General features: G+C 40.2%; 1 protein-coding gene across 1 annotated transcript; it reads left to right on the top strand.

Moving 5' to 3' along the window:
* The first annotated feature begins 5,749 nt into the window (after positions 1-5,749).
* ARL5A (ADP ribosylation factor like GTPase 5A) lies at positions 5,750-26,803 on the top strand. Its single transcript, XM_065413167.1, has 6 exons — positions 5,750-5,811; positions 9,050-9,110; positions 11,367-11,514; positions 13,583-13,666; positions 24,276-24,427; positions 25,845-26,803. Exons 1-6 carry the CDS (start codon positions 5,766-5,768, stop codon positions 25,891-25,893), a joined length of 540 nt encoding a protein of 179 aa, XP_065269239.1. The 5' UTR covers positions 5,750-5,765; the 3' UTR covers positions 25,894-26,803.
* The last annotated feature ends 766 nt before the right edge of the window (positions 26,804-27,569 follow it).

The raw sequence follows: 27,569 nt of genomic DNA, 5'->3' as shown, positions 1-27,569 counted from the left end.
CAACCTCCTTCAGAGAAATAGTGGGAGGATATACCAGCCTGATGTGTCTGGGCACATCTGTGTCACAGGGGCTCACCGCCAAACCTGGGAGATCCTCAAGGATCCACGTGGGCGGTGGTCATCTGTACAGAGAAACTCTGCTTTTGCACTAGCTATGGCATCTGGTGGACCAGTCCAGCTTCCTAGCAGTGTGATTCCATAATGATCACCGGTAACACAACTATAGTCTGTCAATGTTTTTGTTATGAGCCCTCTGCCTGTTGAGGACAATATACAGTATCAGATAAGCCACGTTACTTGCATCTGATTTAACTTTGACTTTTAAGTTCTTACTGCACATGCAGTTTCTTTCTTTCTTTTTTTTTAAACATTTGAATTCAATCAGTTTGACTAAGCGGCACAAATGAGTCATGATCCAGAGGCAAACACATGTGAGTTGTGCTCTGAGCTTGTTTATTAATAAAGTGCTGTGAGATTCTGCTATGAAATGGGATGTAAAGTGCAAAATTATATAAGTATTAGTTTATATTTCTTCATATTATCCTAGAATAGATGCTAGAGATGGGAAAGATTTATTAAGCCAGTTAAGCCATCCCCTCTGCCAGTTCAGGCTTCTTCCCCTTCATTGCTTTGAAAATCCTGGAAGCCTGTAGAAATGGAAAAAAGAAGGAGCTCTTAGCCAAGCTGCTTCCAGTAGTGGGTGACCACTGCATCAGAAGAGAAGGAGAAAAACAGAAGTCACTCCCAGGAACAGAAGCCTCAAAAAGGAACCAGAAGCCATCATCTGGACCAAAGCCTCCATCCAGTGAGAAAGGAATGTTCACATCAGCAGTGGACTGGAAGGAAGATAGAGGCATACAAGGAAGAAGGAGGTCAAGCAGCAGGAAAGCCATTGAGAGGCAATCGAGGGGGACCAGGCAGCATCTGCAGGGGGAGAGGAGTACCAGGCAGCAGAGTAGGTGAGAAAGGGAGCGAATGATAGAGAAGCATGTGCTTAGGAACAGAACAGATGGGAGGAGGAAATGCAAAGCAAAAGAAGACTATGATTAGGGTTTTCAAAAATGACACAACACTTATTAGAGATAGCTGAAGTACCTAGATGTTTTCCTATTATTACTCTTCCGTGTAAGCAATATTTCTAGTTGCCACAAGGAATTTGTGTCAATACCAACAGGATTGTAACTGGAAGACTGGGTTGGGCAGCAGTCCGTGAGACAAATCCTACTAGGATGTAAAAATGTTTGAGAATCCCCTGTCTTAGATGACTTATAAAATTGTTTTCTGTTTTTAGTGTCTCATTAGAGATGGACAATGTCAAATCATCATGCTGTATCACAGATTTAGTGCTCTGTATCCATTAAAAATCACCCACAAAAAAGTTTATTTTAATGAGACTATTGATCTTGAAAAACTTTCATTTCTCTGAAATGAAAATATATGCCATGTTAAAGAGTCTCCATCATTGTTGGTTAATGTTAGCAGGCACAAAAATTGCTTCATGCAAAGCAACTGGATGTGTGTGCTTTTCAGCGGTCTTGAGGAAACCAGTGCAATTGCTCTTGTATCACACAAGTGCAGCAATTTTTTTTATTTGTTGAAGGTGGTCTGGAATAAATTGTTAAATAACCAATACAGCCAGAGTAAGAGGGACAATTGGCACATTTGTCATGTAAAACTTGACACATGCACTATGGTACGCTCTGTTTCTTTGTGGCATTCAAATGATTCTAAAGTTCTTTGGCCTGGTCTATGCTGCTGGGGGGAATCGATCTAAGTTATGCAACTTCAGCTATGTGAATAACGTAGCTCAAGTTGACGTACTTAGATCGACTTACCATGGTGTCTTCACTGTGGTGAGTCGACTACTGCCGCTTCCCCGTTGACTCTGCCTGCACCTCTCACCGAGCTGGAGTACCGGAGTCGACGGGACAGCACTCGGGGATCGATTTATCGCATCTAGATTAGATGCGATAAATCGATCCCTGCTTGATCGATCGCTGCCCGTCGATCTGGCCGGTAATGAAGACATACATTTCCAAGTCACTTTTAATAAAAAACTGTTATAGCACTAAAAAATATTTAGGGGATCAGAAAAACATTGCAAAAATGATGCAAAGGCAGCTTGAATGAGGGTCTTTATCTTTACATCATGGTGGCCACTTTAAACTCTAGATAAGTAGGGTTTAAATCAACGCTCAAGATTGGTAGAATAAACATTTGATCAACCTCAAAAATTACAGTAAGATGGTTTAAACATCCAGCTGATAACAAAGTTTGAGGTTTTATTTCAAATGAGAATTGCAAAGATGCATTCTGAAGTTAAAAAACAAACTGTGTGCCACTTTTGATTTTCATGTTGCCCATCTATTCATATCTTCCAGTAAGTTGGTAACGGTAAATTTACAAAAATCCTGACCTTTTCAGAGAACTCATGGTATGCTCATAGTTTACCATACCTAGTAACTTTATAAATGTAAACCTACTTACAGATGAGAATTACTTAAACTGAATGCAATGCAAGTACTGCAGAGTGGTCTTAAAAATTTGGGCCCTAATGTCAAAAACACATGTATGTTTATAATTACAGTCAGTAATCCCACTGAAGTAAAAAACGACTACTGATAAGTGTAAAATCACGCATGTGTGTAACAGGATTAGAGTTTGGGGGCCAAATTCTAGCAGGTTTTATGCATTGGAGCTGCTAGGCAACTCACAGCCAACATGGGAAGAACAGGATAGAAGTTGTCTATGCATATTCTGTCTCTCTCCATAACCCATGCAGACAACTTCATAGGATTATAGAATTGTATGGGTTGAAGGGACTTCCAGAGATTATCTAGCCCATTCACTACACCCTGAGGAATGATTAAGTATACATACACAACAAGGAGTCTGGTGGCACCTTAAAGACTAACAGATTTATTTGGGCATAAGCTTTCGTGGGTAAAAACCTCACTTCTTCGGATGCAAAGTGAGGTTTTTACCCACGAAAGCTTATGCCCAAATAAATCTGTCTTTAAGGTGCCACCAGAATCCTTGTTGTTTTTGTAGATACAGACTAACACGGCTACCCCCTGATACTTAAGTATACATAGACCATCCCTACCAGATGTTTATCTAACCTGTTCTTAAAGATCACCAATGACAGGGCTTCCATGACTTCCCTGTTTCAGTGCTTAGGGCCAGTGCTTGGACCCTAATTCTCCTTTGGTGCAGACTAAGCCCATTACTTCTTATTCTATGCTTGGTGGACATGGGGAACAAATTGATCACCATCCTCTTTAAAACAACCTTTTATATATTTAAAAACTATTGTCATAACCGCTCCTCCCACCTCTTTAGTCTTCTGTTCTCTAAACTAACATGCCCAATTCTTTCAACCTTTCCTCATAGGTCAGGTTTTCTAAACCTTTGATATCTGTTGCTGTCCTCTGGACAGGCTCCAGTTTGTCCACATCTTTCTTGAAGTGTGGTGCCCAGAACTGGACATAGTACTGTACTCCAGCTGAGGCCTCACTACTGCTGAGCAGAGTATACGTGACACTTACAGAATGACATTTGCCTTTTTTGCAACAGCATCATGTTGTTGACTCATATTCCATTTGTTATCCACTATCATCCCCATATCCTTTTCTGCAGTACTGCTCCCTTGCCAATTATTTCCAGTTTTGCATTTGTGCATTGATTTTTCCTTCCTAAGTGTACTACTTTGCACTTGTCTTTATTGAATTTCATCTTATTGATTTCAGACCAATTTCCCAAATTTATCAAGACTATCTTGAATGCTGCTCCTGTCCTCCCAAATGCTTGTAACTCCTCCCAGCTTGATTTCATTTGCAAATTTTATGTATTTTGTCTATTCCATCATCCAAGTTGTTAATGAAAATATTGAATAGTAGTGGACCCAGGCTAGACACCTGCAGTACCCCATTTGCTATATCCTTCCAGTTTTACAGTGAATTATTGTTGCACCCTCTGCAACAGAAACTGCAGAAAGGCATTCTAAGTCACCGCCTAGGGGCAAGTGGTATGGTCACATGTTTATGTGAGATACCTACACAAACAGTCAGTGCAGATTGCTGCTGGCCATAATACTTACAAACATTATCATTACTTTTAAAGCATATAAGTGCAGCAAGTGGGTTTCATTTCTATCCCTACCCTGGTCAGAATCTGGCCCTTAGAATTTTACTCTTCAGTTGTTCCCTGGTAACTCAGAGCAAGAAACAGAGCTAGTACTTCCAACCGCACACATCCAAAAATCATTAGTCAGGCCCCTAAATATCTTCAGATTGGCTTAAAAAATCATGAGATTTTCAAGATCATGCATTTGGCACTCTTTTTGTATGCCTTCTGTTTTTCGAGCCCTTAGGGTTCATATTTTCAAGATTCTTTCCACAACCACGAGGGCTATGAAACTTATTTTCTTTAAAATGAAAACTGAGATTCTCATGTAATCACAAAAAGAACAGGAGTACTTGTGGCACCTTAGAGACTAACAAATTTATTAGAGCATAAGCTTTCGTGGGCTACAGCCCACTTCTTCGGATGCATAGAAGGCATGGAGGCTGTTCAACCATATGCATCCGAAGAAGTGGGCTGTAGCCCACGAAAGCTTATGCTCTAATAAATTTGTTAGTCTCTAAGGTGCCACAAGTACTCCTGTTCTTTTTGCGGATACAGACTAACACGGCTGCTACTCTGAAACCTGTCATCTAATCACCTGGCTCCAGAAAGTTGGGCTTTAAGAAAAACACCCCAACACTGTGAGACTTGATTCAATCAAGAGTTGGCAACGCTGCCTTTCTCTTGTCCACAGTCACACGTGGTGTTTTCTGCAGCGTGGCACGGGTGGTTCTGGGCACTCATGGCATGGTGGTGGTTGGCAGGGAGCAAGGGGTAGACACAGCAGCAGCTAGTAGGGGGCGACTGAGGGGCAGTCCTGGCAGTGGTCTGGGGCAAGCGCAGCGAGGTGGCAGGGAGCAATGGGCAAGTGCAGCGGTGGGTTGGCAGGGATGAGGAGGGGCAGTCGGGGCGGTTGGCAGGGGACATGGGGCAGTTACAGAAGTTAGAAGGGGGCGGTTATGGCGGTTGCCAGGGCGGCAGGCGGTCACGAGCGCTGGCAGGGGCGACGCTCGGCATGGGGGACGGCGGCCCCAGTGGCGCTGCTGGGTGGGCAGGGCGCTGGGGGGGCGGGGTGTGGGTGCTGTAAGGGGCAGGCCCTATGGCTGGCGGAGGCCACACGCCCATTGCCCTGGATCGGCCCCGCACTCAAGGGCCCAGCCTCCACCGAAGCTGCCCGGGCTGCAGGCGGAGCGCGCGCGACGGCTCGTTCAGTACCCTGGGGCCGCTAAAGTAAAATGAGTCACGTGCACGTCTCTGCCCATTCGCGGAACTCGCCTACTAGGGGGCGGGCCGTGGTATGCAAATGACTCTTTAATAGCGTCACGCCCCTCTCTCGTTCGCTCGGCCCTTCGGGTGGACGGTGGCCCGGAGGAGCGACTCGTTGTATTTTATACCCCCCCTGGAAGCCGTGGTCGGGAAGGCGAATCGGAAAAGGGAGCTGGGCTAGTGGCGATGTCCGTGAGCGGGGGCTGCACGGCCAGGAGTGCGCAGCCCCAGCGGGCCCGGCGCGGCCTCAGCCTGCCACCTCCTCGGGTAGCGCGGGACAGGGGCCGGGACTGAGCCGCCCTGGGCCCAGCAGGGAGAGCAGCCGCGGAGCCCAGAGGAGACGGGAGCTGCCGCGGGGTCGGGGCCGCCCGAGGATGGGAATCCTCTTCACCAGGATCTGGAGGCTGTTCAACCACCAGGGTGAGGGGCTCGGTCCGGGGCCGCTAGCTCGGCTGGGGGGTGGGGGCTCTCCTGGGGGAGGAAGCGGGGCCCGGTGGAGGCGTCCCGGGGGTCCGCTGTGGCTGTGCCGGGAGCAGTGATCCCGGCAGGCCGGCTCTGTGCTCGGGCTCGCTCCGTTTACGTGTCACGCTCGCCGCCCGCACCCAGGGCAGGTGCTCCGTGGAACCCAGCGCTCCTGCGGCATCAGCGATGCACCGCCCGCAGCGGGAGCGGAGCAGGCTGAGCCGGGCAGACCCGAGTCCAGGTTCCCCGTCGAAGTGCTGAGGCGTGCAGGGCTAAAGAGCGAGCAGGAGGCGCTCTCGTGTCCCAGCTGTGACTCAGAAGCGCTTGTGGGGAGCAGATGGGGTCACTCCTCATACTGCAGCTGGACTCTGACATTCACAGAGGAGCGAGAAGGGTCAGAAAGCAGCACTGGGTCGCTCCGTTTTTGGCTAAAATACACCACGTTCCTTTTCTGCTCATATTACGTTTGATTGTTATTTTTTCCAAAAAGGCAAGCACCGGCTCAAGAAATAAGCTGTATCATTAACTTCTTTGTATCAAGCGTTCTCTGATTGTATTAGTAAACTTGTTTCTCTGCATCTCTATAGTAGTGACTTTTGCCTTAATGAGTCTACAAAACCTAGTTTAGTTTTTGTTTAGGAAAAATGCTCTGTGAAGATCACAGAGTACTTGAAGGCTAAGAGATGAATTATTTAAGTATGAACCAAATACAACTTCTTATGGTGCCACATAACGTTTCCTTCCTTCAGTAGATTAGATTCAGAACAATTCCTGCTATGTTACTCTCATCCAATATTCCCTAGTCCATGGAATAACTAGTCCAATTGCTTGTGAGTTTTAACAGAAAAGTTGGCTAGTAATCTTTACAAATGAACTCCACATATTATGTTTTATTTGCTGAACATTACTTAATAGTTGTCCCTCTCTAATGTGTTTAAAGGCAGAGACAAGAGTTGGCAGAAGAGAATAAAGGTACAGAAGTGATTTGTAGAAATTAGGCAGAGAAGTGCAGATGGAGAAAACATATACTCAAAACAGCACTCCTTTAATGACAGATATGACATACTGCTTCATGAAAGTGCTACAGACATGGAGATGTTTCAGGAATTATGAAAAGTGTCCAAATCACAATTTTTATACTGGGTCAAGTAATAAATAAGTAGTGAGCATAACACACATCCTAGTTTGATAAATTTCTTAAATGAGACAGGGTGACACTTATCACAGTACACTGCTCAGATATGCATTCTGTGGTCAGAATAAGGCAAACTGCAAAATACTTCAGAAAACTTTTAGTTAACGTGTTTGTGAGTTTTTCTGCTTCTCTGCTGTATTTAGGGTTTTTTTTTCAGGAGAAAAGGAAGCGACTAACCTGCACAAGGGAAAAAATAAAACTGACTAAGCAAACTGCTGTCAAATGCAAAAAGTGAATAAGTTGCTTTAAAAAAATTACTTCTTGTAGTTTAAAATAATCTTAGGTTACTTGTAACCATAATAGATACAAACTCTACAAAGCAAAGTAGTTTTTTTTTTTTTTTTCTCTCTTTGAGTTTGAATTTTGCCTTATCAGGTAGTAATGAAAGAGTTTCTTATGTAATTTTTTTGCGTTGTCTAATTTTTTTAACTAGATGTAACAATTAGAATATCTGAATATCTTGTGTTCCACATTAGTTTTCTGTTAATTAGCAGCCTCTTTCATGGCTAGTGTTTTATTTTTTAACCTTATTCACGGTATTAAGCTATCTGCAATTTGTCTTTCGATTTGTGTGTTTAAAAAAAAAAAAGCTAGCTGGACTAAGTAGGGAGCATTAGTGCCACCTGTAGCCATGACTAAGATGTAACTGAGATTCTGAGCAGCATTGGGTGGAGCCAAAAAGGTATCTCATAAATATTTTGCTCATCCCCAAATTTATAAAACTTATTTTTAACATCAATATTATAATTGCAATAATATACATACAATCATACCATACTGCTGAGTATGCTCTGTCGGGTCTTGTTGCTTAATGTATGTTTTATTAGTGACAGTCAGTAAGTCTTAATAGCTGTCATGAAAACTGCTTATTTTAGAAAGAATATATTTTGTTCCTAATGCCACTTTCTTCTGAAAGATCTCTAATATCACATAAAATGCATGTTAACTTTTCTGTAAGTAGAATTTGTAAGCTCCTTTAAAGTTGCTTTTCAAATGAATTTATACAACTTTATACATACATGCTGAATGGCCCCCATAGTCAGAGCATTATCCATTCAGCACAAAAACTTTTAAACCCCACTTTTTTGTCTTTATTGCAATATCCAGCTCCACTGCAGGTCTTCTGCTCCAGGTGATTTCCTAGCATCCAGTATGCTGGCGACATCACACCTGAAACAAAAGCGCCTACTTACAGGGGGTCAGGTAATCAGCCATTTTTTTACAATATTGTGCAGTTATGCCAAGTTATTCAAACTTGAATTTATACCCTCTGGGCTATAAAACAGCTCTTCAAAACCACACAATATTGATTAAAAACAAAAAGGCACTTACGTGACCCCCTGTTTTAGAACAATTGCAGCCGTAATGGGAGGAATTACTGCTGTAGTTGAGGTTTGGGTATACTTCAATGGCTTGATTTTTAGCATGTCTGTAGACCACTTGGGCAAAAGAATACCCTTGCTCACATTGATGAGCCCTTACTCACATGTACATTTTCTTTGAAGTGAATAAAACTGAGTAAAGTTGTGTACTTTAGTCCATGGTGAGTAGCTCCCAACAATACCACTTCTTCTTCAATTTACATTTTGGTAAATAGGAAATAAGAGATGCTGAATGAATATAAATACTTGGTTGAGGATGGCATTTGGTTTCAAAATGAATTTGCTTATAAGAGGCTCCAAAAAAATGATCAAGGCCCAATTGTGTTGTGTGCTATACAAATGTATAGTAAGACCGTCCCTGTCTGAAGGACTTAATTTAGTTAAGAGAACACTCAACAACTAGGTGTTACAAAAAATAGAGGGAAGACAGCAAAAGCAGTGATAGTTCATGTTACCATGTGTCTCTATCTATGTATACAACGTGCTTTGATGCGTGTGCTTTTTTTTTTTTTTTTTTTTAATTTAAAACAAGCACCAGTGTGAACTCTTCGCTGAAAAGCGCTAAAGTGTTATTAGCTACAATGGTAACTGTGACTTACCAATTAAATTTTTATTTCAGAGCACAAAGTAATCATTGTTGGTCTGGATAATGCAGGAAAAACAACCATCCTTTACCAGTTGTAAGTACATACTATGAATTCGCTGGCAAAAAATATTAATGTATTTTTGAGAAATCCACTCTGCATCTTGCTCTGACTTTTCATTAACGCCTTTTGTTTCCTCACGTCAGTTTAAGAGCAACACACTGAGCATAGGTGGTGATCGTTTCATACATAAAAATGGTATTGGGAAATCCTGTTGTCTGACTGGTTAGAAAGCAACTGATTCTGGCCCATCAGCAGGGTTTGGAGCTACTTATATTTAATGAACGGTGTCATAAATATCAATGCACCATAACAAGCTATGGCTATTTGCTGGTCAGAATTCAGGATCTTAATGGCATTTATAATGTATAGCCACTATTATGTCAGGGACCACCAGTATGCACAAAGTTACTGAGATTCATACATTTTGTGGAAGTGTTGTTACTATCTAGTGCCTAAAAGTCAGCCAGGAATGAGGCCCTGGGGTAAGATCCATGTTAGTAAAAGCTGTTTGTGTTGAAGATTAGAGGTGGTTTGGTCAACCAATCCATGTTACAGGGTTTTTTTTTAATATGGAGTCGTATCTTTTTCACAGTAAGCACTTCAGTATTTTGAAAACTGATTTAGTTGGGGATTGATCTTGCTTTGAGCAGGGGGGTTGGACTAGATGACCTCCTGAGGTCCCTTCCCACCCCGATATTCTATGAAAACTCTTTTGACTCAATCCCAAAAACTGTTCAAGGAGTGTTTAAAGGGCTATTGTCATCTAGGTTACACCATAAGCTTATGTTTTGGATTTTGTTCAAAATAGATGTATTTATAACTCTTTTAATGTTTTGTTTGAAACTCAAAGCCCAGGCAGTATTTGCAACCTCAGAGTACATTAGCACAATAAAAGCCAGAAAAATAAAATTCAACCAAAGGTGTCTTGCTCTGTCATTTTCATTATTCCCTTCTACCTCTTGCTCTAATCCTCCTGTTCCGACCCTGCCCTTATTTCATCTTCCTTACAAATGTATGTTATGATGAAATCACTTATTACATGCTCATATACCACTGGGCAGTGGGGATTCGTTCCCAGAATACTACTGCTGGATTCTGTTCAAATAATGTTCTAACAGCGTTTCAAGACTCAAATCTCTCTCCGCGCAACCGAAGACTTAGAAGAAATTGGAAAACTTTAGACAGTCTTTTTATTTTTGTCAAGTGCACTGGTCAGTTTATGGAAACAATAGTAATCATAAGCAAGTTCTTGAAAATGCTTCATTTTCCTTGAAAATGTTTTTGTGTGGGCAGTACTGCAATACATTTCATTTACTTTGAATCCCTGCATTGGATACTCATGGATACTGCTAATGTGTTACTTTGGTTGTCTTGGCAACTAAGTCCATCAGTTGATGTACTGAGTTGATTTAAAACAGTATTTTAAAATATCTTGGTTTTTCCTCAAAACATTTTCTTCTTTAACTTGTGGTTTTTGACTTATGGGGGTGGGTTTAGGCAAAGGGAGGAGGAGAACTGATACAGTATATTGGGATGGGGTTGTCTTGGTTTTCTTTTATTATTATTTATTATTATTTTTCAGCAATCTTATAAATCAAGTTGTTTAGCACCATTCTTTTTATTTCAGAGTTGGAGAAGAATAATCATTCTCTCCCAGACTGAGCTACAATGTGCCAAGTTTCATCGTGGTGGGGGAATTGACGTTTTTCTATCCACTCTTAAGCAGTGGAAGCCCTTAAAACAGAGTAAAAAAGAAGTGCTCTCTGAGGGCTTGTCTACACTACCACACGGGATCAATTTAAGATATGCAACTTCAGCTACGTGAAGTCGGCATACTTAGATCTACTTACCGTGGTGTCTTCACTGTGGTAAGTCGACAGCTGACGCTCTTCCGTCGACTCCACTTATGCTTCTCGTTCTGGTGGAGTACTGGAGTCGACGGGAGAGCGCTCAGTGTCAGGTAGTGTAGACAGGTCCAATCCGGCAGGTAGTGTAGACAAGCCCTCAGTTTTATAGTTACTGATTGTGCAGATTTGTTCACTGGAAGTCAAACAGTAAATCATTCATCTGCTGTTTCTTTTCTTCACCCCACCCCTTCTGTTGCGTCAAGGAATGCCTACCACAATTCTGCAGATGAGCCTTCCAGTCTGAGACAACTGTCCATTTTAGTTTTTAAAAAATGGGCCAATTTTGTGGTCTAGTATGTGTGACCGTGCATCTCCAAATACAGTTGACTTTTGTCAATATTGCGTATGCAGTTTTTGATCAGTCATTCTTTTCCTTTTGTAGTTCTATGAATGAAGTGGTGCATACTTCTCCTACAATAGGCAGCAATGTAGAAGAAATAGTGGTTAATAACACACGTTTTCTAATGTGGGATATTGGAGGGCAAGAATCTCTTCGATCTTCATGGAATACTTATTATACAAACACAGAGGTAAGAGTTTATTCCCTATTGGAAGATATGTTCTTATAAGGAATTAAAATAACCTCTTTATGAATAATCCAAGAGAGAGTTTGGTTAACTAAAGTTTATATCTTACTCCATTTCAAATATTACTGTAGCACTTGTAGACATTCTGGATGCTTGTATTTCAATTTGTATGTCATCTTCTTAGCATGCGGTTCCAGTTCACACCTATATATCCCATAAGCTACATAACAAAACAGTATAATTTAAAAGAACCAGAAACTAACCATCAAAAAAAGTAAGAACTTTTCCATGTAAGGTACCCTTTTTAAAAATGAGAATAATCACATGTGAAAATTCCCCTTATGCTTTTCACAGACAATCTTAATCAGGCACAAAACCCACACTGAACTCTTTCAACATATACATCACCAATATTCATGCATCTTTAACTAAGAAAAGTACATAATTGGTGATATCAGAAACTCTATGTAGTTAAATTGGAACCTTTGCTGCATTGTCAAGGTTGTCAGTTCCTCCCAACATGTTTTTCCTTCAGTGCTAAATGTTCTGTACTCTGCCCCTGGACCAAATAATGAAGAAACTTCGCTTCTGAAAAATGATTTAATCATCATAAAAACTGTAACTGTTTGGCCATTTTCAAGTGACTCAGATGTGCATGTAACTCTAGATTTCCTGTCTTCCAGCTGCATGCTTTTACTTGACATGGGGGTTGGGGAGGGCATGTGTGTGACCCTAGCACAGGCTACCCACTCTCCCTTTTAAAATAATTGCTAGTCATTTCATTGCAAAATAGCAGGGCAGGTGGGGGAAGGAATTCGGCGAGTTAGTGTGCTGCTCTTGTAAGAGCATATCAATTACAGTCAATGGGAATTGGGTGTCTCTGTGCCACTGAAAATCTACCCCTAAAATTGTAGTTTATTAAGGATGAAATCCTGACCTCATTTGAAGTCAGTGGGACCAGGATTTCACCCTAAATGCTTACAGAAACTTAAGAAACAATTGTTCAGTTAAAATGGGCAAAAGTGAAATCCAAAGCCATGATAACAGAGCAGGCTTCCTGAATTGTAGAAATAAACAATTTAAAGAGGACTTAAATAAAATAATAAATAATTTTGCATGCCAAATTTATTAGTATACAAACTTAAACATAAATTACAAATATTTTAATACTAGAATTATCAACGAACCATTGATTTGTGGACAGAACTGTAATATGCCTATGAGTAGGGCTCTACCAAATTCACAGTCCATTTTGGTCAATTTCACAGTCCTAGGATTTTTAAATAGCAAATTTCATGATTTCAGCTACTTAAATCTGAAATTTCACGGTGTTGTAATTGTAGAAGTCCTGACCCAAAAAGGAATTGTGGGGGGTCGCAAGGTTATTGTACGGGGGTTGTGGTATTGCTACCCTTACTTCTGCGCTTCTGCAGATGGCGGCGCTGCCTTCAGAGCTGGGCACCTGAACAGCAGAGGCTGCTCACCAGGAGCCCAGCTCTGAAGGCAGGGCCGCCGCCAGCAGCAGCACAGAAGTATTGTCACCCTTACTTCTCACTGCTGCCTGCAGAGCTGGGCCTTTTGTTAGCAGCCGCAACTCTCCGGCCGCCTAGCTCTGAAGGCAGCAGCGCAGAAGTGAGGATGGCGTGGTATGGTATTGCCACCCTTACTTCTGCGCTGCTGCTGGTGGGGTGCTGCTTTCAGAGCTGGACGCCCAGCCAACAGCCACTGCTCTCCAGCCACCCAGCTCTGAAGGCAGCGTAGAATTGAGGGTGGCAATACTGAAACCTCCCTAAAATAACCTTGACCTCCTGCAACTCCCTTTTGGGTCAGGACCCCCAGTTTGAGAAACTCTGGTCTCCTCCTTGAAATCTGTATAGTATAGGGTAAAAGCACGCAAAGACCAGATTTCATGGTCCATGACGTGTTTTTCATGGCCGTGAATTTAGTAGGGGCCTACCTATGAGGGAGGAAGTTAACACTTTGCTTATGACCCAGGGTGCACATCTATTAAACTTGTTTAAGAGTATGCACACTATGTATTTGTTTACTGATCATTTTTTACCCTTTAAAGTTTGTCATCGTTGTTGTAGACAGCACAGACAGAGAGAGAATTTCTGTAACTAAAGAAGAACTTTATAAAATGTTAGCACATGAGGTGAGTAGTGTTTTTACATTTTTGGTGAATATTTACAACTGTTTTTCTCACAAATAAATAGCATGTGAATGTATTATTTACCTAACACACTTGGCTATTTGTAAATATATTTACAAAAAACGAGTTTGACTCTTCTCTTTTTTCCTCTCTTGTTTCCCTACTACAACATAACTTTTTTTAAAAAACTTTTTATTAAGGCAAAGTTACAATAAAACATTAACATGCTACATCATACATTGCTTATTCAAGATCAAGTTAATATTAAAAAAAAAATAATATTAAAAAAAGTTTGTGGCACGCCGGTTGGGAAACCCTCCTCTTCTGAATATGCTAAAAAGGGTGCTGAGATTTCAAAATACCTATCCTCTTTTTAGCCCTTCTCTTGTGTACATACTTGTTATGAAAGTGTTTTCCTTTACAAGGACAGTCCATATTTTACTGTACCACAATTCCATAAGAGAAGTCATATTTTTCCAATAATGTGCAATACTAATTCTTCCTGCTAACAGTAAAAAATAAATTAATTTGTCATTCTGTTTGAAATGTGTATCTTCTGCCAGAGCACTAGGGTTCTCTAGGAAGCTGACATTTTGTCATAGATGAATCTCTTTAATGATGTCCTCCCAAAACTGTCTAATTCAACCACCACATGTGCAAATATGTTACCCTTTCCCTGCAACCTCTCTAACAGAGCACCTCCCTACTAGCAAAGATATGATGGCATCTGACTGCAGTTAAGATCCATCTATATTGTATAACAATTTTCTTTTAACTACACAAAATGAAGATGTATATCCTCTTTCCCATATAGAGACCCACTCTTCCAGATCAATTTCTTTGTTCAAATCTTGCTTTGGACCAACTTCATTAATTCCTGACACCGATGTCCTTTCCCTTAGCTACTTTCATTAATAATCAGGAATTTATCCCTAGGAAATATAAGTGATTATTTGTTGTGGGTAAGAGCTGAGATTACTCAGATTTAGACAGCTGTTCCTGGGTCCTGACTTGAAATTCTATCAAGAAATATGTAATAATGTAAATAGTATAAAGATAGTATAAACTGTGTTTTCAGTTTTTATAAGTCAGCATTTTATTGTGAAATATGGATACAGGATGGCTTATCTAGACCTTTAACTATGTTAGAGGAATTGTCCCAGGAGTAAGCAGGAACAAAAGGTTTAATTTCTGAGATATGTACAAGTTTGACTGAAAAAGATCTTGATAAGAAAACATAACTATTTTAAGAAATCTTTCTGCACAATGTTGTGATCTTAAAAAATTAGTGACTCTCTTCTATACAGTAAAGTAAATTCAAGAAAGTGTATCTGTCTGTAGTGTACATGACATAATTCTGAATGCCTGACTTGGAAAGCACATAACTATTAGTTGGATGACTAAACCTGCTGTTTGGAGGTAGATAAAGAGCAGGGCGGAGGGTAGCCCAAAGTCCAAGGGCAGCACTTATATGAACCCATCCATGGCTGCTGGGAAGTACCAGGGTGCTGTCCCCAGACCTTGATTAGGGGTTCCATCTTTTTATGTCTATATGTGTGTGTGTGTATATATAGATATAGATATCGCTAGCAGGGAACAGCCAGAACACTGATCTATCACTCCAGAAGCTCTTGGCTGCTGCAAGCAGGTGAGGGTAGAGAAACAGAAAAGGTTTCCATTACTCAGTTCCTTCCCCATTCCCGCCCACCTTTTTTTTTATTTTATTTTTTTTGAATGAGGTCAGAATTGTTTTCCTTGTTGAATAACTCAAGCTTCTTTCTGTGCAACAAATAGCTTAATCTTGTAGTTTTACTTAACAAAACCAAAAGCAAGCTGATACTTAGGCTTGGAGAGGTCTTCTGTGAGCTGACTCAAAAAATAAAATTGAGTACATCTGATTCTTTCTAAAAATATTGGGAATATTTTGAGTATTGAAACTGAATTAAAAGAATAAAATTGACCAGAAAACATTAAAACAACTTACAAGGCTGTGGGTAAATATTGAAGCCCTAGAAAGATAATTAAATAATTCATATGTGATAATTGACTAAATGAGAACACAGTATCTCTCTCTCTCTAGTGAAACCACAGAAGAATCCTTTGATAAAGGAGACGAATGAGACCAATATAGTATTTCTAAATGAAAATGCCACAAATGATTCAGATGCCTCTTGCAAACCAGCTTTTTCTTTTTAGATAGCAGAAAATACCCATGTTGGAGGGAAGGGAAGATCGCCAGTATAAATGAGAAATGCTTTACAAGGAGGCTGTTGTAGTTAATATTTTAGTTACCCAGTGTCATACAATTGATATACTATTTAAGAGACTTGCATTTGTGCCTACCATTAGATTAATTTTGTTTATTTTCCTACCCAAAAAGCAGTTCATGATTAGCACTTAGGGTAATGATTTACAGATGCCAGTCATAATTATAAAGACACTTTTTGTTCTGGTTACATCTAATATCCATTGATGCTTTAGCTGACCGGATATAGGACCCAACTTTGTTCTCAGTTATTTATACTGTAAGTTCTTCAGGAGAAGGGAACATGTCCTCTTACTGCCAGTAAAGAACTTGTCTGGGTGGGCTAAAGGAAGGAGCAGAAGGTTTGGCGCAAGAGGTTCCTGAATACTAATCCTGCCACTGAGTCACGTTTGGCCTTAGTCAAGCTGTTTCACTTCTCTTTTCCCTATATGACAAATGGTGGTAATACCCACCAACCTCGGGATCATAGCAGATTACATATGAACATTAAAAAAAATACACAAATTCTAGTGATAAGTTTCATCATTCTCAATTTACAGATGGGGAAAGTGAAGTAACTTGCTTGGGGTCACATATAGGTCATAAGTTTCAGGAACATACTGACTTTCTTGAAGTACGGTAGAACCTCAGATATGAACACCTTGGGAATGGAGGTTGTTCATAACTCTGAAATGTTCATAACTGAACAAAACATTATGGTTCTTTCAGATGTTTGCAACTGAATGTTGACTTACTACAGCTTTGAAACTTCATTGTGCAGAAGAAAAATGCTGCTTTTAACCGTCTTAAATTAAATGAAACAACCATGGAAAAAGTTTCCTTACCTTGTCCAAAAAAAATGTTTTTTAAACTGTCCCTTTATTTTGTTAGTAGTTTACATTTAACACAGTACTGTATTATATTTGCTTTTTCCCCCATCTCTGCTGCCTGATTGTGCACTTCCAGTTCCAAATGAGGGGTGTGGTTGACCGGTCAGTTTGTAACTCTGGTGTTTGTAGCTCTGAGGTTCTACTGTACTGCTACCTGCATCCTGTGCACAGCTGTTAATGAAATGTAAGGCTTGCTTAAGGGAATACTGTCCATTTGATTTTGTTGTAATTTAATCAATTAAAATATATACTTTCTTATATAGCACTCGGATAGTAAAAATCCGTAAATGCTTAATGTTAGCAGAATAAACAACTCTGTTTAGGAGAGTCTTTTGGGCAGGCTGAGAGTAGCAACACCAAACATATTTAGAACCTCTGCTTCCCCTTTCAGTCAGTGTACTCCGTTGCTTTCCAGTAATAGCAGAAGAGGTGAAATGGATCAAAAACCTTTTAGGGCTTAAGAAAGGCAGTGCATTAGGAACTATCTATACTCACATCATTGATATACTCACATTGGGTCCGATTTTATTTAATCTATTTATTACTGACCTCGGAACCGAATGTAGAAGTCGGCTGATAAAGTTTGCGGATGACACAAAGTTGGGAGGTATTGCCAATTCGGAGAAGGATCGGGATATCCTGCAGGGAGACTTGGATGACCTTGTAAACTGGAGTAATAGTAATAGGATGAAATTTAATAGTGAGAAGTGTAAGGTGATGCATTTAGGGATGACTAACAAGAATTTTAGTTATAAGCTGGGGACGCATCTGTTGGAAGTAACGGAGGCGGAGAAGGACCTCGGAGTCTTGGTTGATCGCAGGATGACTATGAGTCGGCAATGTGACGTGGCCGTGAAAAAAGCTAATGCGGTCTTGGGATGCATTAGGCAAGGTATTTCTAGTAGGGATAAGGAGGTGCTGCTCCCGTTATACAAGGCACTGGTGAGACCTCATTTGGAGTACTGTGTGCGGTTCTGGTCTCCCATGTTTAAAAAGGATGAACTCAAACTGGAACGGGTACAGAGAAGGGCCACTAGGATGATCCGAGGAATGGAAAACCTGTCGTATGAAAGGAGACTCGAGCTCGGTTTGTTTACCCTAACCAAAAGGAGGCTGAGGGGGGATATGATTGCTCTCTTTAAATATATCAGAGGGATAAATACCAGGGAGGGAGAGGAATTATTTCAGCTTAGTACTAATGTGGACACGAGAACAAATGGATATAAACTGGCCGTCGGGAAGTTTAGGCTTGAAATTAGACGACGGTTTCTAACCATCAGAGGGGTGAAGTTCTGGAACAGCCTTCCGAGGGAAACGGTGGGGGCGAAAGACCTCTCTGGCTTTAAGATTAAGCTTGATAAGTTTATGGAGGGGATGGTTTGATGGGATAACGTGATTTTAGTCAATAAGTCAATAACATGCCATCGCTGGTAATTAGTATCAATGGTCAATGTGGGTCTGGCTGGAGAATCTTGCCTGCATGCTTGGGGTTCTGCTGATCGCCATATTTGGGGTCGGGAAGGAATTTTCCTCCAGGGTAGATTGGCAGAGGCCCTGGAGGTTTTTCGCCTTCCTCCGCAGCATGGGGCAGGGGTCGCTTGCTGGAGGATTCTCTGCGACTTGAAGTCTTTAAATCATGATTTGGGGACTTCAACAGCTGAGTCAAGGGAGAGAATTATTCCAGGAGTGGGTGGGTCAGCTTTTGTGGCCTGCATCATGCGGGAGGTCAGACTAGATGATCGTAATGGTCCCTTCTGACCTTAAAGTCTATGAGTCTGAGGCCTTGTCTACACCCAGCCGCTAGTTCGGCGGCTGGGAATCGAAGTTCCGGGTTCGATTTATCGCGTCTGGTCTGGACGCGATAAATCGATCCCGGAAGCGCTCGCCATCGACTGCGGTACTCCAGCTCGGCGAGAGGAGTACCGCGGAGTCGACGGGGAGCCAGCCTGCCGCGTGTGGACAGCGTCTGAACCGCGGTAAGTTCGAACTAAGGTATGTCGACTTCAGCTACGTTATTCACGTAGCTGAAGTTGCGTACCTTAGTTCGAAGTTGGGGGTTAGTGTAGACCAGGCCTGAGTCTATAAATGCACAAAGTTTAAAAAAAAAAAAAAAAAAAAAAAAAAAAAAACCCTAAGAATAAAACAAAATTTTCCTCTAATCTTTCATGTATAGTAGTAACTTTAGTGATTACTTGTAGAATTAATAGATACAAACACTTCAGGTGGAAATGTGACTTGCAAATTGACAATGTCCCTTTAAAAACAGTTATTTTCAGGCCTGAAATTGTACTGTATATGTCATGTTCTATTAAAACTTTAATATTCAAGTTAAAGGCTTTCATTCTCCCCATGGTACCCTCTTGCCTCACACCTCATGGAATTTATAAAAGATGAATGTTTCTTAAAAAGTTGAATCTTCCCAGGCACTACATGTTAGTGACAAGGTGGTCTTTTGTTGTGTGATCAGCTAATAAAGAGTATTAGGCCACGATCCCTCATTGCGTAGCAGATTGGTAGACAGCTGCACCTGCATGAAGTACCATTGAGCCTCTGCAGTGATGCAGCAGTCTGCCCACACACTACAGGATGGCAGCCTTCGTTTTTACTAAGGATATGTAGTTACTTAGTCGGGTATAACTGAGGTTCATTTACCTGTTTTCTCTTGTAAGTGGTTCCAATTTGATGTGTTGAAAATTTTAATTTAATAAATTTAAATTTCTGATTATATTTAAGGTTTTAGGTTTACTAAATGTAAAACTGGCATTAATGTGGAGTAATAAGATGAAATACAGCCACATAAAATGGAGACCTGTGTACAAAGTAATCAGGTGGCACAATATAGGCCAAGCTGAAGATCAGCACTCTGATATTTTTATAACTAAATGTCTACTGTTAGTAGAGAGGGGAGGGGAAAATATTTCATCCTCTAACCTGAATATCGTTATAAGTGATCATGGTATTCTATAGAAATGTTTAAGAGCAAACAAGAGCAGTTCTTCCTTTAACTTTGACCTCCATTTTGTAGTCCACATATGAGATTTCAGTATTTAACTCTGACAGATTAATCTACCATCTATTTGTTTATGACAGATGGTGTGGTTGTGGGTGAAAGCCAGAAGAGAGGTAACTTAGTTCTTTGAGAAGAACTAAATGTAATATTAGGTGCCTATCATATGCAAAGCAAAACTCAGAAGTTTTGCTATTGCATCAGATGTTTACTAACTGGTTTTCATGCAATACTTTTAGGCAAGAATATGACTTCAAAAAGGAAATTGGGGGAGAACATAAGAACGGCCATACCGGGTCAGACCAAAGGTCCATCTAGCCCAGTATCCTGTCTACCGACAGTGTCCAATGCCAGGTGCCCCAGAGGGAGTGTACCAACAGGCAATGATCAAGTGATCTCTCTCCTGCCATCCATCTCCACCCTCTGACAAACAGAGGCTAGGGACACCATTCCTTACCCATCCTGGCTAATAGCCATTAATGGACTTAACCACCATGAATTTATCCAGTTCTCTTTTAAACGCTGTTATAGTCCTAGCCTTCACAACCTCCTCAGGTAAGGAGTTCCACAAGCTGACTGTGCGCTGCATGAAGAAGAACTTCCTTGTATTTGTTTTAAACCTGCTGCCTATTAATTTCATTTGGTGACCCCTAGTTCTTGTATTATGGGAATAAGTAAATAACTTTTCCTTATCCACTTTCTCCACATCACTCATGATTTTATATACCTCTATCATATCCCCCCTTAGTCTCCTCTTTTCCAAGCTGAAGAGTCCTAGCCTCTTTAATCTCTCCTCATATGGGACCCGTTCCAAACCCCTAATCATTTTAGTTGCCCTTTTCTGAACCTTTTCTAGTGCCAATATATCTTTTTTGAGATGAGGAGACCACATCTGTACGCAGTATTCGAGATGTGGGCGTACCATCGATTTTATATAAGGGCAATAATATATTCTCAGTCTTATTCTCTATCCCCTTTTTAATGATCCCTAACATCCTGTTTGCTTTTTTGACCGCCTCTGCACAGTGCGTGGACATCTTCAGAGAACTATCCACAATGACTCCAAGATCTTTTTCCTGACTTGTAGCTAAATTAGCCCCCATCATATTGTCTGTATAGTTGGGGTTATTTTTTCCAATGTGCATTACTTTACATTTATCCACATTAAATTTCATTTGCCATTTTGTTGCCCAATCACTTAGTTTTGTGAGATCTTTTTGAAGTTCATCACAGTCTGCTTTGGTCTTAACTATCTTGAGCAGTTTAGTATCATCTGCAAACTTTGCCACCTCACTGTTTACCCCTTTCTCCAGATCATTTATAAATAAGTTGAATAGGATTGGTCCGAGGACTGACCCTTGGGGAACACCACTAGTTACCCCTCTCCATTCTGAGAATTTACCATTAATTCCTACCCTTTGTTCCCGGTCTTTTAACCAGTTCTCAATCCATGAAAGGACCTTCCCTTTTATCCCATGACAACTTAATTTACGTAAGAGCCTTTGGTGAGGGACCTTGTCAAAGGCTTTCTGGAAATCTAAGTACACTATGTCCACTGGATCCCCCTTATCCACATGTTTGTTGACCCCTTCAAAGAACTCTAATAGATTAGTAAGACACGATTTCCCTTTACAGAAACCATGTTGAGTATTGCTCAAGAGTTTGTTTTTCTATGTGTCTGACAATTTTATTCTTAACTATTGTTTCAACTAATTTGCCCGGTACCGACGTTAGACTTACCGGTCTGTAATTGCCGGGATCACCTCTAGAGCCCTTTTTAAATATTGGCGTTACATTAGCTAACTTCCAGTCATTGGGTACGGAAGACGATTTAAAGGACAGGTTACAAACCTTAGTTAATAGTTCCGCAACTTCACATTTGAGTTCTTTCAGAACTCTTGGGTGAATGCCATCTGGTCCCGGTGACTTGTTAATGTTAAGTTTATCAATTAATTCCAAAACCTCCTCTAGTGACACTTCAATCTGTGACAGTTCCTCAGATTTATCACCTACAAAAGCCGGCTCAGGTTTGGGAATCTCCCTAACATCCTCAGCCGTGAAGACTGAAGCAAAGAATCCATTTAGTTTCTCCGCAATGACTTTATCGTCTTTAAGCGCTCCTTTTGTATCTCGATCATCAAGGGGCCCCACTGGTTGTTTAGCAGGCTTCCTGCTTCTGATATACTTAAAAAACATTTTGTTATTACCTTTTGGAGTTTTTGGCTAGCCGTTCTTCAAACTCCTCTTTGGCTTTTCTTATTACATTCTTACACTTAATTTGGCAGCGTTTATGCTCCTTTCTATTTGCCTCACTAGGATTTGACTTCCACTTTTTAAAGGAAGTCTTTTTATCTCTCACTGCTTCTTTTACATGGTTGTTAAGCCACGGTGGCTCTTTTTTAGTTCTTTTACTGTGTTTCTTAATTTGGGATATACATTGAAGTTGGGCCTCTATTATGGTGTCTTTAAAAGCGCCCATGCAGCTTGCAGGGATTTCACTTTAGTCACTGTACTTTTTAACTTCGGTTTAACTAACCCCCTCATTTTTGCATAGTTCCCCCTTTTGAAATTAAATGCCACAGTGTTGGGCTGTTGAGATGTTCTTCCCACCACAGGGATGTTGAATGCTATTGTATTATGGTCACTATTTCCAAGCGGTCCTGTTATAGTTACCTCTTGGACCAGCTCCTGCGCTCCACTCAGGACTAAATCTAGAGTTGCCTCTCCCCTTGTGGGTTCCCGTACCAGCTGCTCCATGAAGCAGTCATTTAAAGTATCGAGAAATTTTATCTCTGCATTTCGTCCTGAAGTGAAATGTTCCCAGTCAATATGGAGATAATTGGAAATCCCCCACTATTATTGGATTCTTAATTTTGATAGCCTCTCTAATTTCCCTTAGCATTTCATCATCACTATCACTGTCCTGGTCAGGTGGTCTATAATAGATCCCTAATGTTATATTCTTATTAGAGCATGAAATTTCTATCCATAGAGATTCTATGGAACATGTGGATTCACTTAAGATTTTTACTTAAGGGAGGAGGAGTGGGAGAGACGATTTCACTATAAGAAGGAAGAAGTCAGATGTCTCATGACGTATGGTAGAATTTATTAATGGGGCCAGTGCTCCTTGCTCCATATTAGCTTGCTATTTGAGTTTAAATGCAGCATCAATGAAACAGTTGTCTTGAGGTTCAGTGGCTGCTTGATCCAAAATGCACTATATCAGTTATATACCATGATGAAATTGCATGCTACAATCGGCAACTTCTGCAGTATCTAGTCTGTTGCATTTAGAATATGTAGTGGTTATATAATGTTTAATTTGTAGTTAAATAACGAAGCTTTAGTATTGCTTGTACAAATTTGAGGGAAATGAGGGAAAACTAGAACTTTAAACAACATCAGCTTCATTGGTTTGTCACAATTATCAGACAATTTTTTTGCTTTAGGAGCATCAATCCAGTAGTGACTGTATGACTTTGTTAACTCAAGGTCTGACATAATTAACATCTGTTTGCAGTGTTGTTGTAGCTGTGTTGGTTCCAGGATATTCGAGAAACAAGGTGGGTGAAGCAATAGCTTTTATTGAGCCAACATTCTGTTGGTGACCGAGACAAGCTTTTAAGCTTACATAGGTCTTACTTCAAGTCTGGAAAAGGTACTCACTGTCTCAGCTAAATACAAGGTGGAACAGATTGTTTAGCATAAGTAGTTAACACTTATCTGTTATGGAAGGGTCTGGTGCTGCTTTGAGTTGTGAGTCTATGGGGGGGGCTTGCTTAGGATGATGAAGTTGGAAGGTTGTTTTGAAGTCCAGATGAGGTGATTCAGGAAAAATTTCTTTCAGGATGTGGCCCCTATCTGCGTGGGCTGGAGCTTGGGCTCTGAAGCCTCGGGAGTGGTATGGTCTTGAGAGCCCAAGCTCCAGCCTGAACTGCAACTTCAAAATGCTGTCTACCGCTGTTTTTTTTGAGCCCTAGTGTGAACCTTGCTAGCCTGAGTCTGACCCTGGGTGGGAGGCTCACTCCAAAATGCTGTGTAGACATAATCTCTGTGTGTGAAATGCTAGTGCAGATTAATGCACCTTGTCCACGAGCCCTTGAATGAACTGTTGATCCACTGTGGATCCATAATAGATTTTAAAGATGGAAAAAACTCTCTAAACAAAATGACAAATGTTTCCATTGCCAATCAGAAACTGTTAGACTAGCAGTTGCTCTCATATTTTGTAAGTTTCAGTTATACTTAGAAACACAGGCAATATGTTTTCATTCTGGATTTTGAAGCCTTTCAAAATTCTAAAAGCAGAATGTGTGTTGGCACTTAAGTGAAAGATGCATGCACAAATGTTTTCAATATCATAAAGACACTTCCAAATCAGAAACCTAATTTGACTCTGAAAAATCTTGAAATCCTAATAGAAAAATAATTAAACCTCTAAACATTTTTCTGTCTCTTCCTCTGTAGGATTTAAAGAAAGCAGGTTTGCTTATTTTTGCGAACAAACAAGATGTTAAAGAGTGCATGACGATAGCTGAAATATCCCAGTTTCTGAAACTAACTTCAGTTAAAGATCACCAGTGGCATATCCAAGCATGCTGTGCTCTAACTGGCGAGGGGTAAGAATTCTTCTTGGGAATACTTTCTGAATAATTTTGGTACCTGTATCGTGGTATACATAGGCTGTTATTTGACGTACATCCCCTAGCACACCTATGCATTCTGAGACCTGACTCTCAAGGCACATTGAAAATTATATCCTTTTAAACATGAATTCTTCTTGTGCCCTGTATTAAATTCAGCACCATATAGAACATTCAAGAAAAACAAAGACCTGCCCCAAAGATTTAGTACCACTGGGAAATAACTGTCGTGTACTGTGAAGCGATACTGTTCGTTACGTGTATGGGTTGTTTAGCGTCTGAAAAGGTGTAACTCACCTCACTAGTCTTTGTTAAAGCACACAGCAGTGGCAGTTATGTGGCAGGTTACAATGAAACGCAGATATGTCTGTTACAGAGAACACCTGCTTGCTTATGTGAACCAGGGAGTTAAGAAACCTTTATCTATTTTTCTGGTATTGTCACTGAAATAAGCAAAATAAAATGGAGAGAGACCAAGGTGACTTGAAGACAAATTTTAATGCCAAGTCTCCAAAGTGACACTAGTAATTTATTTTAAAATAAATTCAAAAAGAGCATTTAAAATCTGACAGTGTCAATTGAGTGCATTCATATTCGAGGTTATTTGGGAGAATTTTAGTGGTATCCTGAAAGGCTCCATGTTTCATTACCATTTTCCTTTAGGTTGTATAGTCATGTCTAGCTCAGATAGAATTTAAGTTGGCTCAGTAATCTAGTTTCTTGTTAACATCATATAAACCACAACCTAACTGATACTCTTGAAAGTCATCAGAGCAGTGATGGTTCAGATGGGTACAGAGACTGACCTGACCCTAGATGTGGTCACATCAGGTCACTGTGGTGACATATTTAGGCTTGGCAGAATTCAATTTTTGAGGAATAATATCAATGTTTATTTTTAAGATTCTTTTTTCTATTTCTATCGATTTTTAAGAGTTCACAGTTGCAGTGAATTATTTAATGACAGTTGATGCTGAGATTCAAAAAGTTTTAAAGCTGTATAACCATTAAAACACAAATCACCAATAGCACATCTTAAAATATACAAAGAAAACATCCATAAATCAAACTCTAAGTTCAAGTAGCATTTTTCTTTCTTTGAATCTCCGTAAATTTTTATTATTGATAATCTTTTTCATTGGTTTGTGTATGTGTGGTGAAATCGTTTGCCAACATTTACCAATTTAAAAATCTAATCCTTCAAAGCCTAAACACATTGTTAAGGGATTGTGAGAAGTTTACAATCTTACTTTTACTGTTGTGTAGATTGAAATGATAAGGTTGCAGGACTTTCACAAGCACATGCTGTCTGAGTTCTGACTAAAGTTACCATGACAGAATATTTATAGGGTTTTTTTAATGCAAAAATACATATTTTAATTTTTATTTACAGATTGTGCCAAGGACTTGAATGGATGATGTCAAGACTTAAAATCAGATGATTTTTAATGACCTCTTTGCACCGACATTGCATACAAAAGTGCTGTACCTATGGATACCTTGGTTACCTGTACCTATGGTAACCTGCAAAATTAATGGGTTAGATGTATTTATAATAAACTGATTTCAACTTTATTTTCTACACACATATATTAAGACCACCTCTTTGAAAACAGATGAAGATGAAGGCTCTAGTTTATTTTCCCATTAGTTTACTCTGAAGATAGGTTTAAAAACGGTGGTTGACATTCTTCTCAAGATAAAGCCACTCAGGACTATGTGTGGTGAGTATGAAGTGAGAGGAAGGAATTTTTAACTTTACATTTTATATTCCAATATAACTCTCCTAGTTGAAGGTGTTGGCCTCATTATTCCAGTAAATTAGCAAGCAAATCAGTGGCATAGGTATTGACTTTCCAGTATTTTAAAAACTTGTTCAAATGTGCTACAGATACAAAAATATTTTCCTCTGTGTACTGTACATATTTGTGTATATTTATACCTCAAGTGTAGGTTAACTGAAATCTGTTCCAAGAAAAAGTGAATAACACTGCATCTCAGTGTACTGAGAATAGTACTAATGTTGAGATTGTTGACATGTCACAACTGCTTTTCCTTTGTTCTCTGTACTGCTCTAACCTTCACCAAATAATTGGTGCACCATTTCTTTATAAAGTGAAATCTCTTAAGACTATTGGTTTTTATGCTTGTCATATATATACTCTGCAATTAAGAATGATCACAAAAAGGGATAGTGTGTCTGAATGTGGATTTTATACTTTGTTCAGTATTGGCAACTAACTGCAATTCTTTGCTAAAAGGTAAAGAATCCAAAAAGTTAGCATTCTCATTTTGTTGGATAAGACCATTCCAAAAAATGCCTGTGTTGTGCTCTGCTTTATGCCATCATGTTGAGTATTTATGATAGATTCCTATCTAGGGGGTAAATCTTCACCGTTAATAAAGGAGAAATGTGTCTTAGTTTTCCTTATGCAAAGAAGTGACCAAAAAAGTGTGCTATAATGTTCTCACCAGAAATCTTACAGAACAGTCTATTTTGTATTAATATGTTTTCAGAGAAAGAGGATACTGACTGGTGATAATCCAAAATTGCTGAAGTAACTATTTGTATCTGTGTATAAGAGACTGACATGGGGGAGAGGAAAGGATCAGGGCCGGCTCCTGGCACCAACATCGCAAGCAGGTGCTTGGGGTGGCCAATGGAGAGGGGCGGCACGTCCGGCTCTTCAGCGGCAATTCAGCAGCGGGTCCCTCAGTCCTTCGCGGAGGGAAGGACCTGCCGCCGAAGTGTCGCCTATCACGGCTTTTTTTTTTTTTTTTTTTTTTTTTTTGGCTGCTTGGGGCGGCAAAAACGCTGGAGCCGGCCCCGGAAAGGATACACTATTCCACTGTAACTGATGCTTGATTCTGCTCCTATAGAAGTCCATGTGAAAACTCAGAATTAAATGATGTATGTAAATGATGCTTCAGTATCATAATGCTGAGGCCCCAACTGAATGGTCATGATTCATAGGGAATATGCAAAGAATTATGGGAATCATGACTATCCTGTCCTTCCTATATTGGTAAATGGGAGGAGTGTGGGCGTCCTAATATAGAAATAGTTGAGAACCACTGGTGTAAAGGATTTTGGTTCTTCATGAGAATGACACTTGGG

The sequence above is a fragment of the Emys orbicularis genome, chromosome 11, assembly GCF_028017835.1.
Source record: "Emys orbicularis isolate rEmyOrb1 chromosome 11, rEmyOrb1.hap1, whole genome shotgun sequence".
Classification (NCBI taxonomy): domain Eukaryota; kingdom Metazoa; phylum Chordata; order Testudines; family Emydidae; genus Emys; species Emys orbicularis.
This window is presented reverse-complemented; position numbering and strand designations above follow the sequence as displayed.

Coding starts and splice junctions, on each gene's coding strand:
- ARL5A (XM_065413167.1), top strand. CDS start 5,766: ATGGGAATCCTCTTCACCAGGATCTGGAGGCTGTTCAACCACCAGG. Junction 5,812..9,049: donor GAGGCTGTTCAACCACCAGG/GTGAGGGGCTCG, acceptor TTTTTATTTCAG/AGCACAAAGTAATCATTGTT. Junction 13,667..24,275: donor ATAAAATGTTAGCACATGAG/GTGAGTAGTGTT, acceptor CTTCCTCTGTAG/GATTTAAAGAAAGCAGGTTT.